At 46.7% G+C, this 22,930-nt stretch overlaps 1 protein-coding gene across 2 annotated transcripts in view; it reads right to left on the reverse strand.

Annotated features, from left to right (window-relative positions):
- SCTR (secretin receptor) overlaps positions 1-22,930 on the reverse strand; it is a 177,221-nt gene that overhangs the window by 81,917 nt on the left and 72,374 nt on the right. For both annotated transcript variants that reach the window (XM_069732564.1, XM_069732563.1), the window contains exons 5-6: positions 10,036-10,133; positions 2,047-2,179 (exon numbers count right to left, since the gene is read on the reverse strand). In XM_069732564.1, coding sequence (XP_069588665.1) covers positions 2,047-2,179; positions 10,036-10,133 — 231 coding nt within the window. The remainder of the gene's footprint in view (positions 1-2,046; positions 2,180-10,035; positions 10,134-22,930) is intronic.

Consider the following 22,930-nt stretch of genomic DNA (forward strand, 5'->3'; position numbering starts at 1 on the left):
GTGACCAGTGGGGTACCGCAGGGGTCAGTATTGGGACCTGTTCTCTTCAACATATTCATTAATGATCTGGTAGAAGGTTTACACAGTAAAATATCGATATTTGCAGATGATACAAAACTATGTAAAGCAGTTAATACAAGAGAAGATAGTATTCTGCTACAGATGGATCTGGATAAGTTGGAAACTTGGGCTGAAAGGTGGCAGATGAGGTTTAACAATGATAAATGTAAGGTTATACACATGGGAAGAAGGAATCAATATCACCATTACACACTGAACGGGAAACCACTGGGTAAATCTGACAGGGAGAAGGACTTGGGGATCCTAGTTAATGATAAACTTACCTGGAGCAGCCAGTGCCAGGCAGCAGCTGCCAAGGCAAACAGGATCATGGGGTGCATTAAAAGAGGTCTGGATACACATGATGAGAGCATTATACTGCCTCTGTACAAATCCCTAGTTAGACCGCACATGGAGTACTGTGTCCAGTTTTGGGCACCGGTGCTCAGGAAGGATATAATGAAACTAGAGAGAGTACAAAGGAGGGCAACAAAATTAATAAAGGGGATGGGAGAACTACAATACCCAGATAGATTAGCGAAATTAGGATTATTTAGTCTAGAAAAAAGACGACTGAGGGGCGATCTAATAACCATGTATAAGTATATAAGGGGACAATACAAATATCTCGCTGAGGATCTGTTTATACCAAGGAAGGTGACGGGCACAAGGGGGCATTCTTTGCGTCTGGAGGAGAGAAGGTTTTTCCACCAACATAGAAGAGGATTCTTTACTGTTAGGGCAGTGAGAATCTGGAATTGCTTGCCTGAGGAGGTGGTGATGGCGAACTCAGTCGAGGGGTTCAAGAGCGGCCTGGATGTCTTCCTGGAGCAGAACAATATTGTATCATACAATTATTAGGTTCTGTAGAAGGACGTAGATCTGGGGATTTATTATGATGGAATATAGGCTGAACTGGATGGACAAATGTCTTTTTTCGGCCTTACTAACTATGTTACTATGTTACTATGTCCTGATCAATTGGGTATTAAATCCAAATTTTAACAAAGTAGCAGTATTAAGAAGTCCCAATTAATTCTGTCAAAGGCCTTTTCTGCGTCTAGGGCCAGTAAAAGTGATGGAATTTTGTTAGGTTTAATGATATTAATCAAATTGAGAGTTCTTCTGGTGCCGTCTATCGTTGTCGGCCTTCCACGAAGCCCAACTGGTCCCTGTGAATGATATCTGGTAATATGTTCCTTAGCCTATTTGCGATAATTTTAGCGTATATTTTCACATCAGCATTAATTAACGATATAGTTCACTGTCAGTCACCCTGTTCCGGTCCTGCCTTGGGTTTAGAGAGTCTGTAACCGCAGTATGTTGAGTGACTCTGATCCGGCTCAGCCTGGGACTCCCAGTCTGTATCAGCGTGCATGACCCTTGCGGTCAGTTGCGCAGTATCGGAGACCACCCTGACGTGGTACCTGGCGCCTAACCTCATCATCAGAGGCTCTAGTGCACACCAGGTAGTCACTAAGCTACGCCGCTCCAGGTAGGCCCGGTCCATCGTGCAGTGGGTCCACACCCACCAGACTGACACCACCTTTGCACTACGGTAGCTACGCTACTGACTACCACCATGTGGTTAGATGAGCACATGAGACACTACATCACTTATATGTGAGGGCCAATAGAGGGCGACGTGGCACTTAATTGCTCATACTGTGCAGCACGCTGTGGCAGCACTCACCCGCCGAGCGCAGGGATGGAGGGAGAACGATGCCGCACCACCCACTCATTGGCTCCACCACTCACGGTCAGTGCTCACCTCGTAGCGTTATATGTGAACCCCACATGTGCGGAGCAGCAAATAATAGAATTGTGCGTGTATGTTATGCACTGTACGTGGCGCACATAATGTGTAGGTATATAGTGTATATATGTGTCTAGATGTGCCCAGGTGAGGCGGATGGCCATGACTATGGGCAGGGTGATCTGGGATCCAGGTCTTCGGTGGTCACTCACCTCCACAGTTGCACTCACCAGATAGACTTTGCAGTGGTTGATGTCATCGATGGAGAAGAGCACGGCGTCCTTGATGAAGATGGACATGGCGCGGAGGATGAAGGATGAGAAGAGATTCATGTGGATATAATTACGTGTACAGCGCAGCCTCCTGCACGAAAGAACAACGACCATCAACATGGACACAGTCCACAACAGTGCGCTCACAGCACCGAGAAGGGAAAGTCACGTCATTCTGGAAATCACAGGACGAAGACATCATCGATCTGCACATGCTGAAAAACCCAAAACAACATTTCAAAACCAGCTTGATTTCTCCAGTCCGGACTCTGAGCCTCGTGCAGAAATCCCGGCACCTCCAGCCTTAGTCGCTGTCACGGAGGTCATTAATGGTCGTCTGAGGAAGGTTCTGCCGCTGAATGTACAATTCCTCCAGATCTTCAGCTGACAGCTCCTGTGTAATCACTGACCACTGACGTTCCCGATGTGCTCGATGGAGACAAGTCCAGAGACACTGCCAGTATTTCCTATGTAATCACCGACCAACGATGTTCCCAATGTGCTCGATGGAGACAAGAGTGGAGACACTGCCGGCAGCTCCTGTGTGATCAATGACCAATGCCCTCCCCGATGTGCTTGACGGAGACAAGTCCAGAGACGCTGCCAGTATCTCCTGTGTAATCACTGACCAATGACGTTCCCGATGTGCTCAATGGAGACAAGAGTGGAGCTGGCAGCTCCTGTGTGATAACCAATAGATGACATCTCCCATGTGCTAGATGGAGACAAGTCCAGAGACGCTGCCAGTATCTGCTGTGTAATCACCAACCAACGATGTTCCCAATGTGCTCGATGGATACAAGAATGGAGACACTGCCGGCATCTCCTGTGTGATAACTGACATCTCCCATGTACTAGATGGGGACAAGTCCACAGACGTTGCCAGTATCTCATTTGTAATCGTCGACCAATTACAACCCGAATGTGCGAGATGGAGACGCTGCCGGCAGCTGCTGTGTAATAACTGACCAATGACATCCTCTATGTGCTTGATGGAGACAAGTCAGAAGACGCTACCAGCAGCTCCTGTGTAATAACTGACCAATGACGACCCCGATGTGCTTGATGGAGACAAGTCAGAAGACGCTACCAGCAGCTCCTGTGTAATAACTGACCAATGACATCCCCGATGTGCTCGATGGACACAAGAGTAGAGATACTGACGGCAGCTCCTGTGTAATCACCAACCAATTACAACACCGATGTGCTCATGGAAACAAGTGCAGAGACGCTGCCGGCAGATCCTATGTAATCACTGACCAATTACATCCCCAATGTGCTAGATGGAAACAAGTCCACAGATGCTGCCGGCAGCTACTGTGTAATAACCGACCAATGACTTCTCTGATGTACTCGATAGAGACAAGTCCGGAGACGCTGTCAGCAGCTCCTGTGTAATAACTGACCAATCACGTACCCGATGTGCTCAATGGAAACAAAGTCTGGAGAAGCTCCCTGCAGCTCCTGTGTAATCACTGACCAGTGACCTCCCTGATGTGCTTGTGTTCCATCACTAAATCAATGTATCGCAAGCGGTTAACGACCTGAAATGAAGAATTGAGGGGTTCGGCCAATGCAAATTATGTCCCAGGACACCATCATCCCGAGAGGAAAAATAGTGAGATGTTTCCTTGTAAAGGCATCATCATGGTGCTGCCCACGTGGTCTTGTCAGATTAGAAGAATGGCGCGTAGTGGTCCGTTCTGTGCTGCGCTGCAAGCGAAATTAGATGTCACATACTAAGAGTAAGGTGTTAAGTGTCTACAAAAGCCATTAGAGGGTGTCAGCATGACATTGGGCTTCAATCCGGACATCGGGTCCACTGACCTCATACCACCGGTCCCAAAAGTGATCACGATACATTTCAAGACGGCAATGGAGACTGCAATAGAGGTCTGTCCTCTTCAGTGAGGAGTCACACTTTTCTCTGCCACGCAATGATAACCAATCATTACTCTGGAGATGTCATGGGCAACTCCACGAAGAAGACTTCATGAAGGCACGAAACACCGGTCCGACTCTCAGGATTATGGTGTGGGGGACATAATGTTCTGTAGCTGGACCCATCTAGTCTTCATTCCAAATCACTAAGTGCTTGCGATATATTGATTTGTTCGTGGACCCAGTGGTGCAACCATTTCTCCCAAGTGTCCAAAGAGCCATTTTTCCACACCACATCCTCAGGCTGCATATTCCTCGCACTACTGTGAGCGACTGTGTGGCTACACCTGCTCCTGAGTAGTCTACCATCGAGCACATCGGGGACGTCATTGGCCAGTTATTACACAGGCAGCATGTCCTAACTAGTCTACCATCGAGCACATCGGGGACGTCATTGGCCAGTTATTACACAGGCAGCATGTCCTAACTAGTCTACCATCGAGCACATCGGGGACGTCATTGGCCAGTTATTACACAGGCAGCATCTCCTAACTAGTCTACCATCGAGCACATCGGGGACGTCATTGGCCAGTTATTACACAGGCAGCATGTCCTAACTAGTCTACCATCGAGCACATCGGGGACGTCATTGGCCAGTTATTACACAGGCAGCATGTCCTAACTAGTCTACCATCGAGCACATCGGGGACGTCATTGGCCAGTTATTACACAGGCAGCATGTCCTAACTAGTCTACCATCGAGCACATCGGGGACGTCATTGGCCAGTTATTACACAGGCAGCATCTCCTAACTAGTCTACCATCGAGCACATCGGGGACGTCATTGGCCAGTTATTACACAGGCAGCATCTCCTAACTAGTCTACCATCGAGCACATCGGGGACGTCATTGGCCGGTGATTACACAGGCAGCATCTCCTAACTAGTCTACCATCGAGCACATCGGGGACGTCATTGGCCAGTTATTACACAGGCAGCATGTCCTAACTAGTCTACCATCGAGCACATCGGGGACGTCATTGGCCAGTTATTACACAGGCAGCATGTCCTAACTAGTCTACCATCGAGCACATCGGGGACGTCATTGGCCAGTTATTACACAGGCAGCATCTCCTAACTAGTCTACCATCGAGCACATCGGGGACGTCATTGGCCAGTTATTACACAGGCAGCATGTCCTAACTAGTCTACCATCGAGCACATCGGGGACGTCATTGGCCAGTTATTACACAGGCAGCATCTCCTAACTAGTCTACCATCGAGCACATCGGGGACGTCATTGGCCAGTTATTACACAGGCAGCATCTCCTAACTAGTCTGCCATCGAGCACATCGGGGACGTCATTGGCCAGTTATTACACAGGCAGCATGTCCTAACTAGTCTACCATCGAGCACATCGGGGACGTCATTGGCCAGTTATTACACAGGCAGCATCTCCTAACTAGTCTACCATCGAGCACATCGGGGACGTCATTGGCCAGTTATTACACAGGCAGCATGTCCTAACTAGTCTACCATCGAGCACATCGGGGACGTCATTGGCCAGTTATTACACAGGCAGCATGTCCTAACTAGTCTACCATCGAGCACATCGGGGACGTCATTGGCCAGTTATTACACAGGCAGCATCTCCTAACTAGTCTACCATCGAGCACATCGGGGACGTCATTGGCCAGTTATTACACAGGCAGCATGTCCTAACTAGTCTACCATCGAGCACATCGGGGACGTCATTGGCCGGTGATTACACAGGCAGCATCTCCTAACTAGTCTACCATCGAGCACATCGGGGACGTCATTGGCCAGTTATTACACAGGCAGCATCTCCTAACTAGTCTACCATCGAGCACATCGGGGACGTCATTGGCCGGTGATTACACAGGCAGCATCTCCTAACTAGTCTACCATCGAGCACATCGGGGACGTCATTGGCCAGTTATTACACAGGCAGCATCTCCTAACTAGTCTACCATCGAGCACATCGGGGACGTCATTGGCCGGTGATTACACAGGCAGCATCTCCTAACTAGTCTACCATCGAGAACATCGGGGACGTCATTGGCCGGTGATTACACAGGCAGCATCTCCTAACTAGTCTACCATCGAGCACATCGGGGACGTCATTGGCCAGTTATTACACAGGCAGCATCTCCTAACTAGTCTACCATCGAGCACATCGGGGACGTCATTGGCCGGTGATTACACAGGCAGCATCTCCTAACTAGTCTACCATCGAGCACATCGGGGACGTCATTGGCCAGTTATTACACAGGCAGCATCTCCTAACTAGTCTACCATCGAGCACATCGGGGACGTCATTGGCCAGTTATTACACAGGCAGCATCTCCTAACTAGTCTACCATCGAGCACATCGGGGACGTCATTGGCCAGTTATTACACAGGCAGCATCTCCTAACTAGTCTACCATCGAGCACATCGGGGACGTCATTGGCCAGTTATTACACAGGCAGCATCTCCTAACTAGTCTACCATCGAGCACATCGGGGACGTCATTGGCCACTTATTACACAGGCAGCATCTCCTAACTAGTCTACCATCGAGCACATCGGGGACGTCATTGGCCAGTTATTACACAGGCAGCATCTCCTAACTAGTCTACCATCGAGCACATCGGGGACGTCATTGGCCAGTTATTACACAGGCAGCATCTCCTAACTAGTCTACCATCGAGCACATCGGGGACGTCATTGGCCAGTTATTACACAGGCAGCATCTCCTAACTAGTCTACCATCGAGCACATCGGGGACGTCATTGGCCAGTTATTACACAGGCAGCATCTCCTGAGTAGTCTACCATCGAGCACATCGGGGACGTCATTGGCCAGTTATTACACAGGCAGCATCTCCTAACTAGTCTACCATCGAGCACATCGGGGACGTCATTGGCCAGTTATTACACAGGCAGCATCTCCTAACTAGTCTACCATCGAGCACATCGGGGACGTCATTGGCCAGTTATTACACAGGCAGCATGTCCTAACTAGTCTACCATCGAGCACATCGGGGACGTCATTGGCCAGTTATTACACAGGCAGCATGTCCTAACTAGTCTACCATCGAGCACATCGGGGACGTCATTGGCCAGTTATTACACAGGCAGCATGTCCTAACTAGTCTACCATCGAGCACATCGGGGACGTCATTGGCCAGTTATTACACAGGCAGCATCTCCTAACTAGTCTACCATCGAGCACATCGGGGACGTCATTGGCCAGTTATTACACAGGCAGCATCTCCTAACTAGTCTACCATCGAGCACATCGGGGACGTCATTGGCCAGTTATTACACAGGCAGCATCTCCTAACTAGTCTACCATCGAGCACATCGGGGACGTCATTGGCCAGTTATTACACAGGCAGCATCTCCTAACTAGTCTACCATCGAGCACATCGGGGACGTCATTGGCCGGTGATTACACAGGCAGCATCTCCTAACTAGTCTACCATCGAGCACATCGGGGACGTCATTGGCCAGTTATTACACAGGCAGCATCTCCTAACTAGTCTACCATCGAGCACATCGGGGACGTCATTGGCCAGTTATTACACAGGCAGCATCTCCTAACTAGTCTACCATCGAGCACATCGGGGACGTCATTGGCCAGTTATTACACAGGCAGCATCTCCTAACTAGTCTACCATCGAGCACATCGGGGACGTCATTGGCCAGTTATTACACAGGCAGCATCTCCTAACTAGTCTACCATCGAGCACATCGGGGACGTCATTGGCCAGTTATTACACAGGCAGCATCTCCTGAGTAGTCTACCATCGAGCACATCGGGGACGTCATTGGCCAGTTATTACACAGGCAGCATCTCCTAACTAGTCTACCATCGAGCACATCGGGGACGTCATTGGCCAGTTATTACACAGGCAGCATCTCCTAACTAGTCTACCATCGAGCACATCGGGGACGTCATTGGCCAGTTATTACACAGGCAGCATGTCCTAACTAGTCTACCATCGAGCACATCGGGGACGTCATTGGCCAGTTATTACACAGGCAGCATGTCCTAACTAGTCTACCATCGAGCACATCGGGGACGTCATTGGCCAGTTATTACACAGGCAGCATCTCCTAACTAGTCTACCATCGAGCACATCGGGGACGTCATTGGCCAGTTATTACACAGGCAGCATGTCCTAACTAGTCTACCATCGAGCACATCGGGGACGTCATTGGCCAGTTATTACACAGGCAGCATGTCCTAACTAGTCTACCATCGAGCACATCGGGGACGTCATTGGCCAGTTATTACACAGGCAGCATCTCCTAACTAGTCTACCATCGAGCACATCGGGGACGTCATTGGCCAGTTATTACACAGGCAGCATCTCCTAACTAGTCTACCATCGAGCACATCGGGGACGTCATTGGCCAGTTATTACACAGGCAGCATCTCCTAACTAGTCTACCATCGAGCACATCGGGGACGTCATTGGCCGGTTATTACACAGGCAGCATCTCCTAACTAGTCTACCATCGAGCACATCGGGGACGTCATTGGCCAGTTATTACACAGGCAGCATCTCCTAACTAGTCTACCATCGAGCACATCGGGGACGTCATTGGCCAGTTATTACACAGGCAGCATCTCCTAACTAGTCTACCATCGAGCACATCGGGGACGTCATTGGCCAGTTATTACACAGGCAGCATCTCCTAACTAGTCTACCATCGAGCACATCGGGGACGTCATTGGCCAGTTATTACACAGGCAGCATCTCCTAACTAGTCTACCATCGAGCACATCGGGGACGTCATTGGCCAGTTATTACACAGGCAGCATCTCCTAACTAGTCTACCATCGAGCACATCGGGGACGTCATTGGCCGGTGATTACACAGGCAGCATCTCCTAACTAGTCTACCATCGAGCACATCGGGGACGTCATTGGCCAGTTATTACACAGGCAGCATCTCCTAACTAGTCTACCATCGAGCACATCGGGGACGTCATTGGCCAGTTATTACACAGGCAGCATGTCCTAACTAGTCTACCATCGAGCACATCGGGGACGTCATTGGCCAGTTATTACACAGGCAGCATCTCCTAACTAGTCTACCATCGAGCACATCGGGGACGTCATTGGCCGGTGATTACACAGGCAGCATCTCCTAACTAGTCTACCATCGAGCACATCGGGGACGTCATTGGCCAGTTATTACACAGGCAGCATCTCCTAACTAGTCTACCATCGAGAACATCGGGGACGTCATTGGCCAGTTATTACACAGGCAGCATGTCCTAACTAGTCTACCATCGAGCACATCGGGGACGTCATTGGCCAGTTATTACACAGGCAGCATCTCCTAACTAGTCTACCATCGAGCACATCGGGGACGTCATTGGCCGGTGATTACACAGGAGCAGTTGGCTGCAGACCCTGATGATCTGTACATTTAGAGGCAGAACCATTAATGACCTCAGTGACCGCAGCCGAGGTGCAGACCCCGCACTGGAGAATACAGAGGGTGTGATGATGTTCATGTTCCCACCATGTGCAGATTGGTGACGTCTCCATCATCCACTTCTTCTTCTTGGTGTTGTAATTTCAATGTTGATTCTTGTGTAAATATATATATATATGTATGCACACACACACTACACAGAAGTATCACTCCCATCATCACTGCTCACAGGAGCTCACAATCTACTCTCAGGGTATGTGCACACGCTGCGGATTTTGCTGCGGATCTGCAGCTGTTTTCCATGCGTTGTACAGAACCATGTAAATCTATGGAAAAAAAATCCGCAGTTCATTCTTTGTGCGGATTCCGCTGCAGTTTACACCTGCTCCATAATAAGAATCCGCAGGTGTAAAACCGCAGGTGGAATCCGCACAAAAACCACAAAAAAAATGCGGTAAATCCGCTGTAATTCGGCAGATTATCTGCATTGCGGTTTACCTGCGGATTTACAAAAACAGGTGCGGAAAAATCCACAGAGATCCCACCTACATGTGCACATAGCCTTTTTTATAACATACAAACAAAATAAATCAGACAAGGCACTTATACCTGAATGACAGGAGGAGCAGAAGGGCCAGAAACAGGGAGCTCAGCGAGGTGCCGTACCCCACTGTATAGAGGGTCTTCAGGTGCATATAATATTCCTGCTGTAAAGACAAACAAACAGCGAACATCTGTGATTAAATACATGAAATAAAAAAGAATAATGTAGTATATGGAGGTGTAGTGATGTAGTGTATTACAGGTGCAGTATATGGAGGTGTAGTGATGTAGTGTATTACAGGTGCAGTATATGGGAGGTGTAGTGATGTAGTGTATTACAGGTGCAGTATATGGGGGGTGTAGTGATGTAGTGTATTACAGGTGCAGTATATGGGGGGTGTAGTGATGTAGTGTATTACAGGTGCAGTATATGGGGGGTGTAGTGATGTAGTGTATTACAGGTGCAGTATATGGGGGGTGTAGTGATGTAGTGTATTACAGGTGCAGTATATGGAGGTGTAGTGATGTAGTGTATTACAGGTGCAGTATATGGGGGGTGTAGTGATGTAGTGTATTACAGGTGCAGTATATGGGGGGTGTAGTGATGGAGTGTATTACAGGTGCAGTATATGGGGGTGTAGTGATGTAGTGTATTACAGGTGCAGTATATGGGGGGTGTAGTGATGTAGTGTATTACAGGTGCGGTATATGGGGGGTGTAGTGATGTAGTGTATTACAGGTGCAGTATATGGGGGGTGTAGTGATGTAGTGTATTACAGGTGCAGTATATGGGGGGTGTAGTGATGTAGTGTATTACAGGTGCAGTATATGGGGGTGTAGTGATGTAGTGTATTACAGGTGCAGTATATGGGAGGTGTAGTGATGTAGTGTATTACAGGTGCAGTATATGGGGGGTGTAGTGATGTAGTGTATTACAGGTGCGGTATATGGGGGTGTAGTGATGTAGTGTATTACAGGTGCAGTATATGGGGGTGTAGTGATGTAGTGTATTACAGGTGCAGTATATGGGGGTGTAGTGATGTAGTGTATTACAGGTGCGGTATATGGGGGTGTAGTGATGTAGTGTATTACAGGTGCGGTATATGGGGGTGTAGTGATGTAGTGTATTACAGGTGCAGTATATGGAGGTGTAGTGATGTAGTGTATTACAGGTGCAGTATATGGGAGGTGTAGTGATGTAGTGTATTACAGGTGCAGTATATGGAGGTGTAGTGATGTAGTGTATTACAGGTGCAGTATATGGGGGGTGTAGTGATGTAGTGTATTACAGGTGCAGTATATGGGGGGTGTAGTGATGTAGTGTATTACAGGTGCGGTATATGGGGGTGTAGTGATGTAGTGTATTACAGGTGCAGTATATGGGGGTGTAGTGATGTAGTGTATTACAGGTGCAGTATATGGGGGTGTAGTGATGTAGTGTATTACAGGTGCGGTATATGGGGGTGTAGTGATGTAGTGTATTACAGGTGCAGTATATGGGGGTGTAGTGATGTAGTGTATTACAGGTGCAGTATATGGGGGTGTAGTGATGTAGTGTATTACAGGTGCAGTATATGGGGGGTGTAGTGATGTAGTGTATTACAGGTGCAGTATATGGGGGTGTAGTGATGTAGTGTATTACAGGTGCAGTATATGGGGGTGTAGTGATGTAGTGTATTACAGGTGCAGTATATGGGGGTGTAGTGATGTAGTGTATTACAGGTGCAGTATATGGGGGGTGTAGTGATGTAGTGTATTACAGGTGCAGTATATGGGGGGTGTAGTGATGTAGTGTATTACAGGTGCAGTATATGGGGGGTGTAGTGATGTAGTGTATTACAGGTGCAGTATATGGGGGGTGTAGTGATGTAGTGTATTACAGGTGCAGTATATGGGGGTGTAGTGATGTAGTGTATTACAGGTGCAGTATATGGGGGGTGTAGTGATGTAGTGTATTACAGGTGCAGTATATGGGGGTGTAGTGATGTAGTGTATTACAGGTGCAGTATATGGGGGGTGTAGTGATGTAGTGTATTACAGGTGCAGTATATGGGGGGTGTAGTGATGTAGTGTATTACAGGTGCAGTATATGGGGGGTGTAGTGATGTAGTGTATTACAGGTGCAGTATATGGGGGGTGTAGTGATGTAGTGTATTACAGGTGCAGTATATGGGGGGTGTAGTGATGTAGTGTATTACAGGTGCAGTATATGGGGGTGTAGTGATGTAGTGTATTACAGGTGCAGTATATGGGGGGTGTAGTGATGTAGTGTATTACAGGTGCAGTATATGGGGGGTGTAGTGATGTAGTGTATTACAGGTGCAGTAGGGGGTGTAGTGATGTAGTGTATTACAGGTGCAGTATATGGGGGGTGTAGTGATGTAGTGTATTACAGGTGCAGTATATGGGGGGTGTAGTGATGTAGTGTATTACAGGTGCAGTATATGGGGGGTGTAGTGATGTAGTGTATTACAGGTGCAGTATATGGGGGGTGTAGTGATGTAGTGTATTACAGGTGCAGTATATGGGGGGTGTAGTGATGTAGTGTATTACAGGTGCAGTATATGGGGGGTGTAGTGATGTAGTGTATTACAGGTGCAGTATATGGGGGGTGTAGTGATGTAGTGTATTACAGGTGCAGTATATGGGGGGTGTAGTGATGTAGTGTATTACAGGTGCAGTATATGGGGGGTGTAGTGATGTAGTGTATTACAGGTGCAGTATATGGGGGGTGTAGTGATGTAGTGTATTACAGGTGCAGTATATGGGGGGTGTAGTGATGTAGTGTATTACAGGTGCAGTATATGGGGGGTGTAGTGATGTAGTGTATTACAGGTGCAGTATATGGGGGGTGTAGTGATGTAGTGTATTACAGGTGCAGTATATGGGGGGTGTAGTGATGTAGTGTATTACAGGTGCAGTATATGGGGGGTGTAGTGATGTAGTGTATTACAGGTGCAGTATATGGGGGGTGTAGTGATGTAGTGTATTACAGGTGCAGTATATGGGGGGTGTAGTGATGTAGTGTATTACAGGTGCAGTATATGGGGGGTGTAGTGATGTAGTGTATTACAGGTGCAGTATATGGGGGGTGTAGTGATGTAGTGTATTACAGGTGCAGTATATGGGGGGTGTAGTGATGTAGTGTATTACAGGTGCAGTATATGGGGGGTGTAGTGATGTAGTGTATTACAGGTGCAGTATATGGGGGGTGTAGTGATGTAGTGTATTACAGGTGCAGTATATGGGGGGTGTAGTGATGTAGTGTATTACAGGTGCAGTATATGGGGGGTGTAGTGATGTAGTGTATTACAGGTGCAGTATATGGGGGGTGTAGTGATGTAGTGTATTACAGGTGCAGTATATGGGGGGTGTAGTGATGTAGTGTATTACAGGTGCAGTATATGGGGGGTGTAGTGATGTAGTGTATTACAGGTGCAGTATATGGGGGGTGTAGTGATGTAGTGTATTACAGGTGCAGTATATGGGGGGTGTAGTGATGTAGTGTATTACAGGTGCAGTATATGGGGGGTGTAGTGATGTAGTGTATTACAGGTGCAGTATATGGGGGGTGTAGTGATGTAGTGTATTACAGGTGCAGTATATGGGGGGTGTAGTGATGTAGTGTATTACAGGTGCAGTATATGGGGGGTGTAGTGATGTAGTGTATTACAGGTGCAGTATATGGGGGGTGTAGTGATGTAGTGTATTACAGGTGCAGTATATGGGGGGTGTAGTGGGGTGTAGTGATGTAGTGTATTACAGGTGCAGTATATGGGGGGTGTAGTGATGTAGTGTATTACAGGTGCAGTATATGGGGGGTGTAGTGATGTAGTGTATTACAGGTGCAGTATATGGGGGGTGTAGTGATGTAGTGTATTACAGGTGCAGTATATGGGGGGTGTAGTGATGTAGTGTATTACAGGTGCAGTATATGGGGGGTGTAGTGATGTAGTGTATTACAGGTGCAGTATATGGGGGTGTAGTGATGTAGTGTATTACAGGTGCAGTATATGGGGGGTGTAGTGATGTAGTGTATTACAGGTGCAGTATATGGGGGGTGTAGTGATGTAGTGTATTACAGGTGCAGTATATGGGGGGTGTAGTGATGTAGTGTATTACAGGTGCAGTATATGGGGGGTGTAGTGATGTAGTGTATTACAGGTGCAGTATATGGGGGGTGTAGTGATGTAGTGTATTACAGGTGCAGTATATGGGGGGTGTAGTGATGTAGTGTATTACAGGTGCAGTATATGGGGGGTGTAGTGATGTAGTGTATTACAGGTGCAGTATATGGGGGGTGTAGTGATGTAGTGTATTACAGGTGCAGTATATGGGGGGTGTAGTGATGTAGTGTATTACAGGTGCAGTATATGGGGGGTGTAGTGATGTAGTGTATTACAGGTGCAGTATATGGGGGGTGTAGTGATGTAGTGTATTACAGGTGCAGTATATGGGGGTGTAGTGATGTAGTGTATTACAGGTGCAGTATATGGGGGGTGTAGTGATGTAGTGTATTACAGGTGCAGTATATGGGGGGTGTAGTGATGTAGTGTATTACAGGTGCAGTATATGGGGGGTGTAGTGATGTAGTGTATTACAGGTGCAGTATATGGGGGGTGTAGTGATGTAGTGTATTACAGGTGCAGTATATGGGGGGTGTAGTGATGTAGTGTATTACAGGTGCAGTATATGGGGGTGTAGTGATGTAGTGTATTACAGGTGCAGTATATGGGGGGTGTAGTGATGTAGTGTATTACAGGTGCAGTATATGGGGGGTGTAGTGATGTAGTGTATTACAGGTGCAGTATATGGGGGGTGTAGTGATGTAGTGTATTACAGGTGCAGTATATGGGGGGTGTAGTGATGTAGTGTATTACAGGTGCAGTATATGGGGGTGTAGTGATGTAGTGTATTACAGGTGCAGTATATGGGGGGTGTAGTGATGTAGTGTATTACAGGTGCAGTATATGGGGGGTGTAGTGATGTAGTGTATTACAGGTGCAGTATATGGGGGTGTAGTGATGTAGTGTATTACAGGTGCAGTATATGGGGGGTGTAGTGATGTAGTGTATTACAGGTGCAGTATATGGGGGGTGTAGTGATGTAGTGTATTACAGGTGCAGTATATGGGGGTGTAGTGATGTAGTGTATTACAGGTGCAGTATATGGGGGGTGTAGTGATGTAGTGTATTACAGGTGCAGTATATGGGGGGTGTAGTGATGTAGTGTATTACAGGTGCAGTATATGGGGGGTGTAGTGATGTAGTGTATTACAGGTGCAGTATATGGGGGGTGTAGTGATGTAGTGTATTACAGGTGCAGTATATGGGGGGTGTAGTGATGTAGTGTATTACAGGTGCAGTATATGGGGGGTGTAGTGATGTAGTGTATTACAGGTGCAGTATATGGGGGGTGTAGTGATGTAGTGTATTACAGGTGCAGTATATGGGGGGTGTAGTGATGTAGTGTATTACAGGTGCAGTATATGGGGGGTGTAGTGATGTAGTGTATTACAGGTGCAGTATATGGGGGGTGTAGTGATGTAGTGTATTACAGGTGCAGTATATGGGGGGTGTAGTGATGTAGTGTATTACAGGTGCAGTATATGGGGGGTGTAGTGATGTAGTGTATTACAGGTGCAGTATATGGGGGGTGTAGTGATGTAGTGTATTACAGGTGCAGTATATGGGGGGTGTAGTGATGTAGTGTATTACAGGTGCAGTATATGGGGGGTGTAGTGATGTAGTGTATTACAGGTGCAGTATATGGGGGGTGTAGTGATGTAGTGTATTACAGGTGCAGTATATGGGGGGTGTAGTGATGTAGTGTATTACAGGTGCAGTATATGGGGGGTGTAGTGATGTAGTGTATTACAGGTGCAGTATATGGGGGGTGTAGTGATGTAGTGTATTACAGGTGCAGTATATGGGGGGTGTAGTGATGTAGTGTATTACAGGTGCAGTATATGGGGGGTGTAGTGATGTAGTGTATTACAGGTGCAGTATATGGGGGGTGTAGTGATGTAGTGTATTACAGGTGCAGTATATGGGGGGTGTAGTGATGTAGTGTATTACAGGTGCAGTATATGGGGGGTGTAGTGATGTAGTGTATTACAGGTGCAGTATATGGGGGGTGTAGTGATGTAGTGTATTACAGGTGCAGTATATGGGGGGTGTAGTGATGTAGTGTATTACAGGTGCAGTATATGGGGGGTGTAGTGATGTAGTGTATTACAGGTGCAGTATATGGGGGGTGTAGTGATGTAGTGTATTACAGGTGCAGTATATGGGGGGTGTAGTGATGTAGTGTATTACAGGTGCAGTATATGGGGGGTGTAGTGATGTAGTGTATTACAGGTGCAGTATATGGGGGGTGTAGTGATGTAGTGTATTACAGGTGCAGTATATGGGGGGTGTAGTGATGTAGTGTATTACAGGTGCAGTATATGGGGGGTGTAGTGATGTAGTGTATTACAGGTGCAGTATATGGGGGGTGTAGTGATGTAGTGTATTACAGGTGCAGTATATGGGGGGTGTAGTGATGTAGTGTATTACAGGTGCAGTATATGGGGGGTGTAGTGATGTAGTGTATTACAGGTGCAGTATATGGGGGGTGTAGTGATGTAGTGTATTACAGGTGCAGTATATGGGGGGTGTAGTGATGTAGTGTATTACAGGTGCAGTATATGGGGGGTGTAGTGATGTAGTGTATTACAGGTGCAGTATATGGGGGTGTAGTGATGTAGTGTATTACAGGTGCAGTATATGGGGGGTGTAGTGATGTAGTGTATTACAGGTGCAGTATATGGGGGGTGTAGTGATGTAGTGTATTACAGGTGCAGTATATGGGGGGTGTAGTGATGTAGTGTATTACAGGTGCAGTATATGGGGGGTGTAGTGATGTAGTGTATTACAGGTGCAGTATATGGGGGGTGTAGTGATGTAGTGTATTACAGGTGCAGTATATGGGGGTGTAGTGATGTAGTGTATTACAGGTGCAGTATATGGGGGGTGTAGTGATGTAGTGTATTACAGGTGCAGTATATGGGGGTGTAGTGATGTAGTGTATTACAGGTGCAGTATATGGGGGGTGTAGTGATGTAGTGTATTACAGGTGCAGTATATGGGGGGTGTAGTGATGTAGTGTATTACAGGTGCAGTATATGGGGGGTGTAGTGATGTAGTGTATTACAGGTGCAGTATATGGGGGGTGTAGTGATGTAGTGTATTACAGGTGCAGTATATGGGGGGTGTAGTGATGTAGTGTATTACAGGTGCAGTATATGGGGGGTGTAGTGATGTAGTGTATTACAGGTGCAGTATATGGGGGGTGTAGTGATGTAGTGTATTACAGGTGCAGTATATGGGGGGTGTAGTGATGTAGTGTATTACAGGTGCAGTATATGGGGGGTGTAGTGATGTAGTGTATTACAGGTGCAGTATATGGGGGGTGTAGTGATGTAGTGTATTACAGGTGCAGTATATGGGGGGTGTAGTGATGTAGTGTATTACAGGTGCAGTATATGGGGGGTGTAGTGATGTAGTGTATTACAGGTGCAGTATATGGGGGGTGTAGTGATGTAGTGTATTACAGGTGCAGTATATGGGGGGTGTAGTGATGTAGTGTATTACAGGTGCAGTATATGGGGGGTGTAGTGATGTAGTGTATTACAGGTGCAGTATATGGGGGTGTAGTGATGTAGTGTATTACAGGTGCAGTATATGGGGGGTGTAGTGATGTAGTGTATTACAGGTGCAGTATATGGGGGGTGTAGTGATGTAGTGTATTACAGGTGCAGTATATGGGGGGTGTAGTGATGTAGTGTATTACAGGTGCAGTATATGGGGGGTGTAGTGATGTAGTGTATTACAGGTGCAGTATATGGGGGGTGTAGTGATGTAGTGTATTACAGGTGCAGTATATGGGGGGTGTAGTGATGTAGTGTATTACAGGTGCAGTATATGGGGGGTGTAGTGATGTAGTGTATTACAGGTGCAGTATATGGGGGGTGTAGTGATGTAGTGTATTACAGGTGCAGTATATGGGGGGTGTAGTGATGTAGTGTATTACAGGTGCAGTATATGGGGGGTGTAGTGATGTAGTGTATTACAGGTGCAGTATATGGGGGGTGTAGTGATGTAGTGTATTACAGGTGCAGTATATGGGGGGTGTAGTGATGTAGTGTATTACAGGTGCAGTATATGGGGGGTGTAGTGATGTAGTGTATTACAGGTGCAGTATATGGGGGGTGTAGTGATGTAGTGTATTACAGGTGCAGTATATGGGGGGTGTAGTGATGTAGTGTATTACAGGTGCAGTATATGGGGGGTGTAGTGATGTAGTGTATTACAGGTGCAGTATATGGGGGGTGTAGTGATGTAGTGTATTACAGGTGCAGTATATGGGGGGTGTAGTGATGTAGTGTATTACAGGTGCAGTATATGGGGGGTGTAGTGATGTAGTGTATTACAGGTGCAGTATATGGGGGGTGTAGTGATGTAGTGTATTACAGGTGCAGTATATGGGGGGTGTAGTGATGTAGTGTATTACAGGTGCAGTATATGGGGGGTGTAGTGATGTAGTGTATTACAGGTGCAGTATATGGGGGGTGTAGTGATGTAGTGTATTACAGGTGCAGTATATGGGGGGTGTAGTGATGTAGTGTATTACAGGTGCAGTATATGGGGGGTGTAGTGATGTAGTGTATTACAGGTGCAGTATATGGGGGGTGTAGTGATGTAGTGTATTACAGGTGCAGTATATGGGGGGTGTAGTGATGTAGTGTATTACAGGTGCAGTATATGGGGGGTGTAGTGATGTAGTGTATTACAGGTGCAGTATATGGGGGGTGTAGTGATGTAGTGTATTACAGGTGCAGTATATGGGGGGTGTAGTGATGTAGTGTATTACAGGTGCAGTATATGGGGGGTGTAGTGATGTAGTGTATTACAGGTGCAGTATATGGGGGGTGTAGTGATGTAGTGTATTACAGGTGCAGTATATGGGGGGTGTAGTGATGTAGTGTATTACAGGTGCAGTATATGGGGGGTGTAGTGATGTAGTGTATTACAGGTGCAGTATATGGGGGGTGTAGTGATGTAGTGTATTACAGGTGCAGTATATGGGGGGTGTAGTGATGTAGTGTATTACAGGTGCAGTATATGGGGGGTGTAGTGATGTAGTGTATTACAGGTGCAGTATATGGGGGGTGTAGTGATGTAGTGTATTACAGGTGCAGTATATGGGGGGTGTAGTGATGTAGTGTATTACAGGTGCAGTATATGGGGGGTGTAGTGATGTAGTGTATTACAGGTGCAGTATATGGGGGGTGTAGTGATGTAGTGTATTACAGGTGCAGTATATGGGGGGTGTAGTGATGTAGTGTATTACAGGTGCAGTATATGGGGGGTGTAGTGATGTAGTGTATTACAGGTGCAGTATATGGGGGGTGTAGTGATGTAGTGTATTACAGGTGCAGTATATGGGGGGTGTAGTGATGTAGTGTATTACAGGTGCAGTATATGGGGGGTGTAGTGATGTAGTGTATTACAGGTGCAGTATATGGGGGGTGTAGTGATGTAGTGTATTACAGGTGCAGTATATGGGGGGTGTAGTGATGTAGTGTATTACAGGTGCAGTATATGGGGGGTGTAGTGATGTAGTGTATTACAGGTGCAGTATATGGGGGGTGTAGTGATGTAGTGTATTACAGGTGCAGTATATGGGGGGTGTAGTGATGTAGTGTATTACAGGTGCAGTATATGGGGGGTGTAGTGATGTAGTGTATTACAGGTGCAGTATATGGGGGGTGTAGTGATGTAGTGTATTACAGGTGCAGTATATGGGGGGTGTAGTGATGTAGTGTATTACAGGTGCAGTATATGGGGGGTGTAGTGATGTAGTGTATTACAGGTGCAGTATATGGGGGGTGTAGTGATGTAGTGTATTACAGGTGCAGTATATGGGGGGTGTAGTGATGTAGTGTATTACAGGTGCAGTATATGGGGGGTGTAGTGATGTAGTGTATTACAGGTGCAGTATATGGGGGGTGTAGTGATGTAGTGTATTACAGGTGCAGTATATGGGGGGTGTAGTGATGTAGTGTATTACAGGTGCAGTATATGGGGGGTGTAGTGATGTAGTGTATTACAGGTGCAGTATATGGGGGGTGTAGTGATGTAGTGTATTACAGGTGCAGTATATGGGGGGTGTAGTGATGTAGTGTATTACAGGTGCAGTATATGGGGGGTGTAGTGATGTAGTGTATTACAGGTGCAGTATATGGGGGGTGTAGTGATGTAGTGTATTACAGGTGCAGTATATGGGGGGTGTAGTGATGTAGTGTATTACAGGTGCAGTATATGGGGGGTGTAGTGATGTAGTGTATTACAGGTGCAGTATATGGGGGGTGTAGTGATGTAGTGTATTACAGGTGCAGTATATGGGGGGTGTAGTGATGTAGTGTATTACAGGTGCAGTATATGGGGGGTGTAGTGATGTAGTGTATTACAGGTGCAGTATATGGGGGGTGTAGTGATGTAGTGTATTACAGGTGCAGTATATGGGGGGTGTAGTGATGTAGTGTATTACAGGTGCAGTATATGGGGGGTGTAGTGATGTAGTGTATTACAGGTGCAGTATATGGGGGGTGTAGTGATGTAGTGTATTACAGGTGCAGTATATGGGGGGTGTAGTGATGTAGTGTATTACAGGTGCAGTATATGGGGGGTGTAGTGATGTAGTGTATTACAGGTGCAGTATATGGGGGGTGTAGTGATGTAGTGTATTACAGGTGCAGTATATGGGGGGTGTAGTGATGTAGTGTATTACAGGTGCAGTATATGGGGGGTGTAGTGATGTAGTGTATTACAGGTGCAGTATATGGGGGGTGTAGTGATGTAGTGTATTACAGGTGCAGTATATGGGGGGTGTAGTGATGTAGTGTATTACAGGTGCAGTATATGGGGGGTGTAGTGATGTAGTGTATTACAGGTGCAGTATATGGGGGGTGTAGTGATGTAGTGTATTACAGGTGCAGTATATGGGGGGTGTAGTGATGTAGTGTATTACAGGTGCAGTATATGGGGGGTGTAGTGATGTAGTGTATTACAGGTGCAGTATATGGGGGGTGTAGTGATGTAGTGTATTACAGGTGCAGTATATGGGGGGTGTAGTGATGTAGTGTATTACAGGTGCAGTATATGGGGGGTGTAGTGATGTAGTGTATTACAGGTGCAGTATATGGGGGGTGTAGTGATGTAGTGTATTACAGGTGCAGTATATGGGGGGTGTAGTGATGTAGTGTATTACAGGTGCAGTATATGGGGGGTGTAGTGATGTAGTGTATTACAGGTGCAGTATATGGGGGGTGTAGTGATGTAGTGTATTACAGGTGCAGTATATGGGGGGTGTAGTGATGTAGTGTATTACAGGTGCAGTATATGGGGGGTGTAGTGATGTAGTGTATTACAGGTGCAGTATATGGGGGGTGTAGTGATGTAGTGTATTACAGGTGCAGTATATGGGGGGTGTAGTGATGTAGTGTATTACAGGTGCAGTATATGGGGGGTGTAGTGATGTAGTGTATTACAGGTGCAGTATATGGGGGGTGTAGTGATGTAGTGTATTACAGGTGCAGTATATGGGGGGTGTAGTGATGTAGTGTATTACAGGTGCAGTATATGGGGGGTGTAGTGATGTAGTGTATTACAGGTGCAGTATATGGGGGGTGTAGTGATGTAGTGTATTACAGGTGCAGTATATGGGGGGTGTAGTGATGTAGTGTATTACAGGTGCAGTATATGGGGGGTGTAGTGATGTAGTGTATTACAGGTGCAGTATATGGGGGGTGTAGTGATGTAGTGTATTACAGGTGCAGTATATGGGGGGTGTAGTGATGTAGTGTATTACAGGTGCAGTATATGGGGGGTGTAGTGATGTAGTGTATTACAGGTGCAGTATATGGGGGGTGTAGTGATGTAGTGTATTACAGGTGCAGTATATGGGGGGTGTAGTGATGTAGTGTATTACAGGTGCAGTATATGGGGGTGTAGTGATGTAGTGTATTACAGGTGCAGTATATGGGGGGTGTAGTGATGTAGTGTATTACAGGTGCAGTATATGGGGGGTGTAGTGATGTAGTGTATTACAGGTGCAGTATATGGGGGGTGTAGTGATGTAGTGTATTACAGGTGCAGTATATGGGGGGTGTAGTGATGTAGTGTATTACAGGTGCAGTATATGGGGGGTGTAGTGATGTAGTGTATTACAGGTGCAGTATATGGGGGGTGTAGTGATGTAGTGTATTACAGGTGCAGTATATGGGGGGTGTAGTGATGTAGTGTATTACAGGTGCAGTATATGGGGGGTGTAGTGATGTAGTGTATTACAGGTGCAGTATATGGGGGGTGTAGTGATGTAGTGTATTACAGGTGCAGTATATGGGGGGTGTAGTGATGTAGTGTATTACAGGTGCAGTATATGGGGGGTGTAGTGATGTAGTGTATTACAGGTGCAGTATATGGGGGGTGTAGTGATGTAGTGTATTACAGGTGCAGTATATGGGGGGTGTAGTGATGTAGTGTATTACAGGTGCAGTATATGGGGGGTGTAGTGATGTAGTGTATTACAGGTGCAGTATATGGGGGGTGTAGTGATGTAGTGTATTACAGGTGCAGTATATGGGGGGTGTAGTGATGTAGTGTATTACAGGTGCAGTATATGGGGGGTGTAGTGATGTAGTGTATTACAGGTGCAGTATATGGGGGGTGTAGTGATGTAGTGTATTACAGGTGCAGTATATGGGGGGTGTAGTGATGTAGTGTATTACAGGTGCAGTATATGGGGGGTGTAGTGATGTAGTGTATTACAGGTGCAGTATATGGGGGGTGTAGTGATGTAGTGTATTACAGGTGCAGTATATGGGGGGTGTAGTGATGTAGTGTATTACAGGTGCAGT

The sequence above is a fragment of the Ranitomeya imitator genome, chromosome 7, assembly GCF_032444005.1.
Source record: "Ranitomeya imitator isolate aRanImi1 chromosome 7, aRanImi1.pri, whole genome shotgun sequence".
Taxonomy (NCBI): domain Eukaryota; kingdom Metazoa; phylum Chordata; class Amphibia; order Anura; family Dendrobatidae; genus Ranitomeya; species Ranitomeya imitator.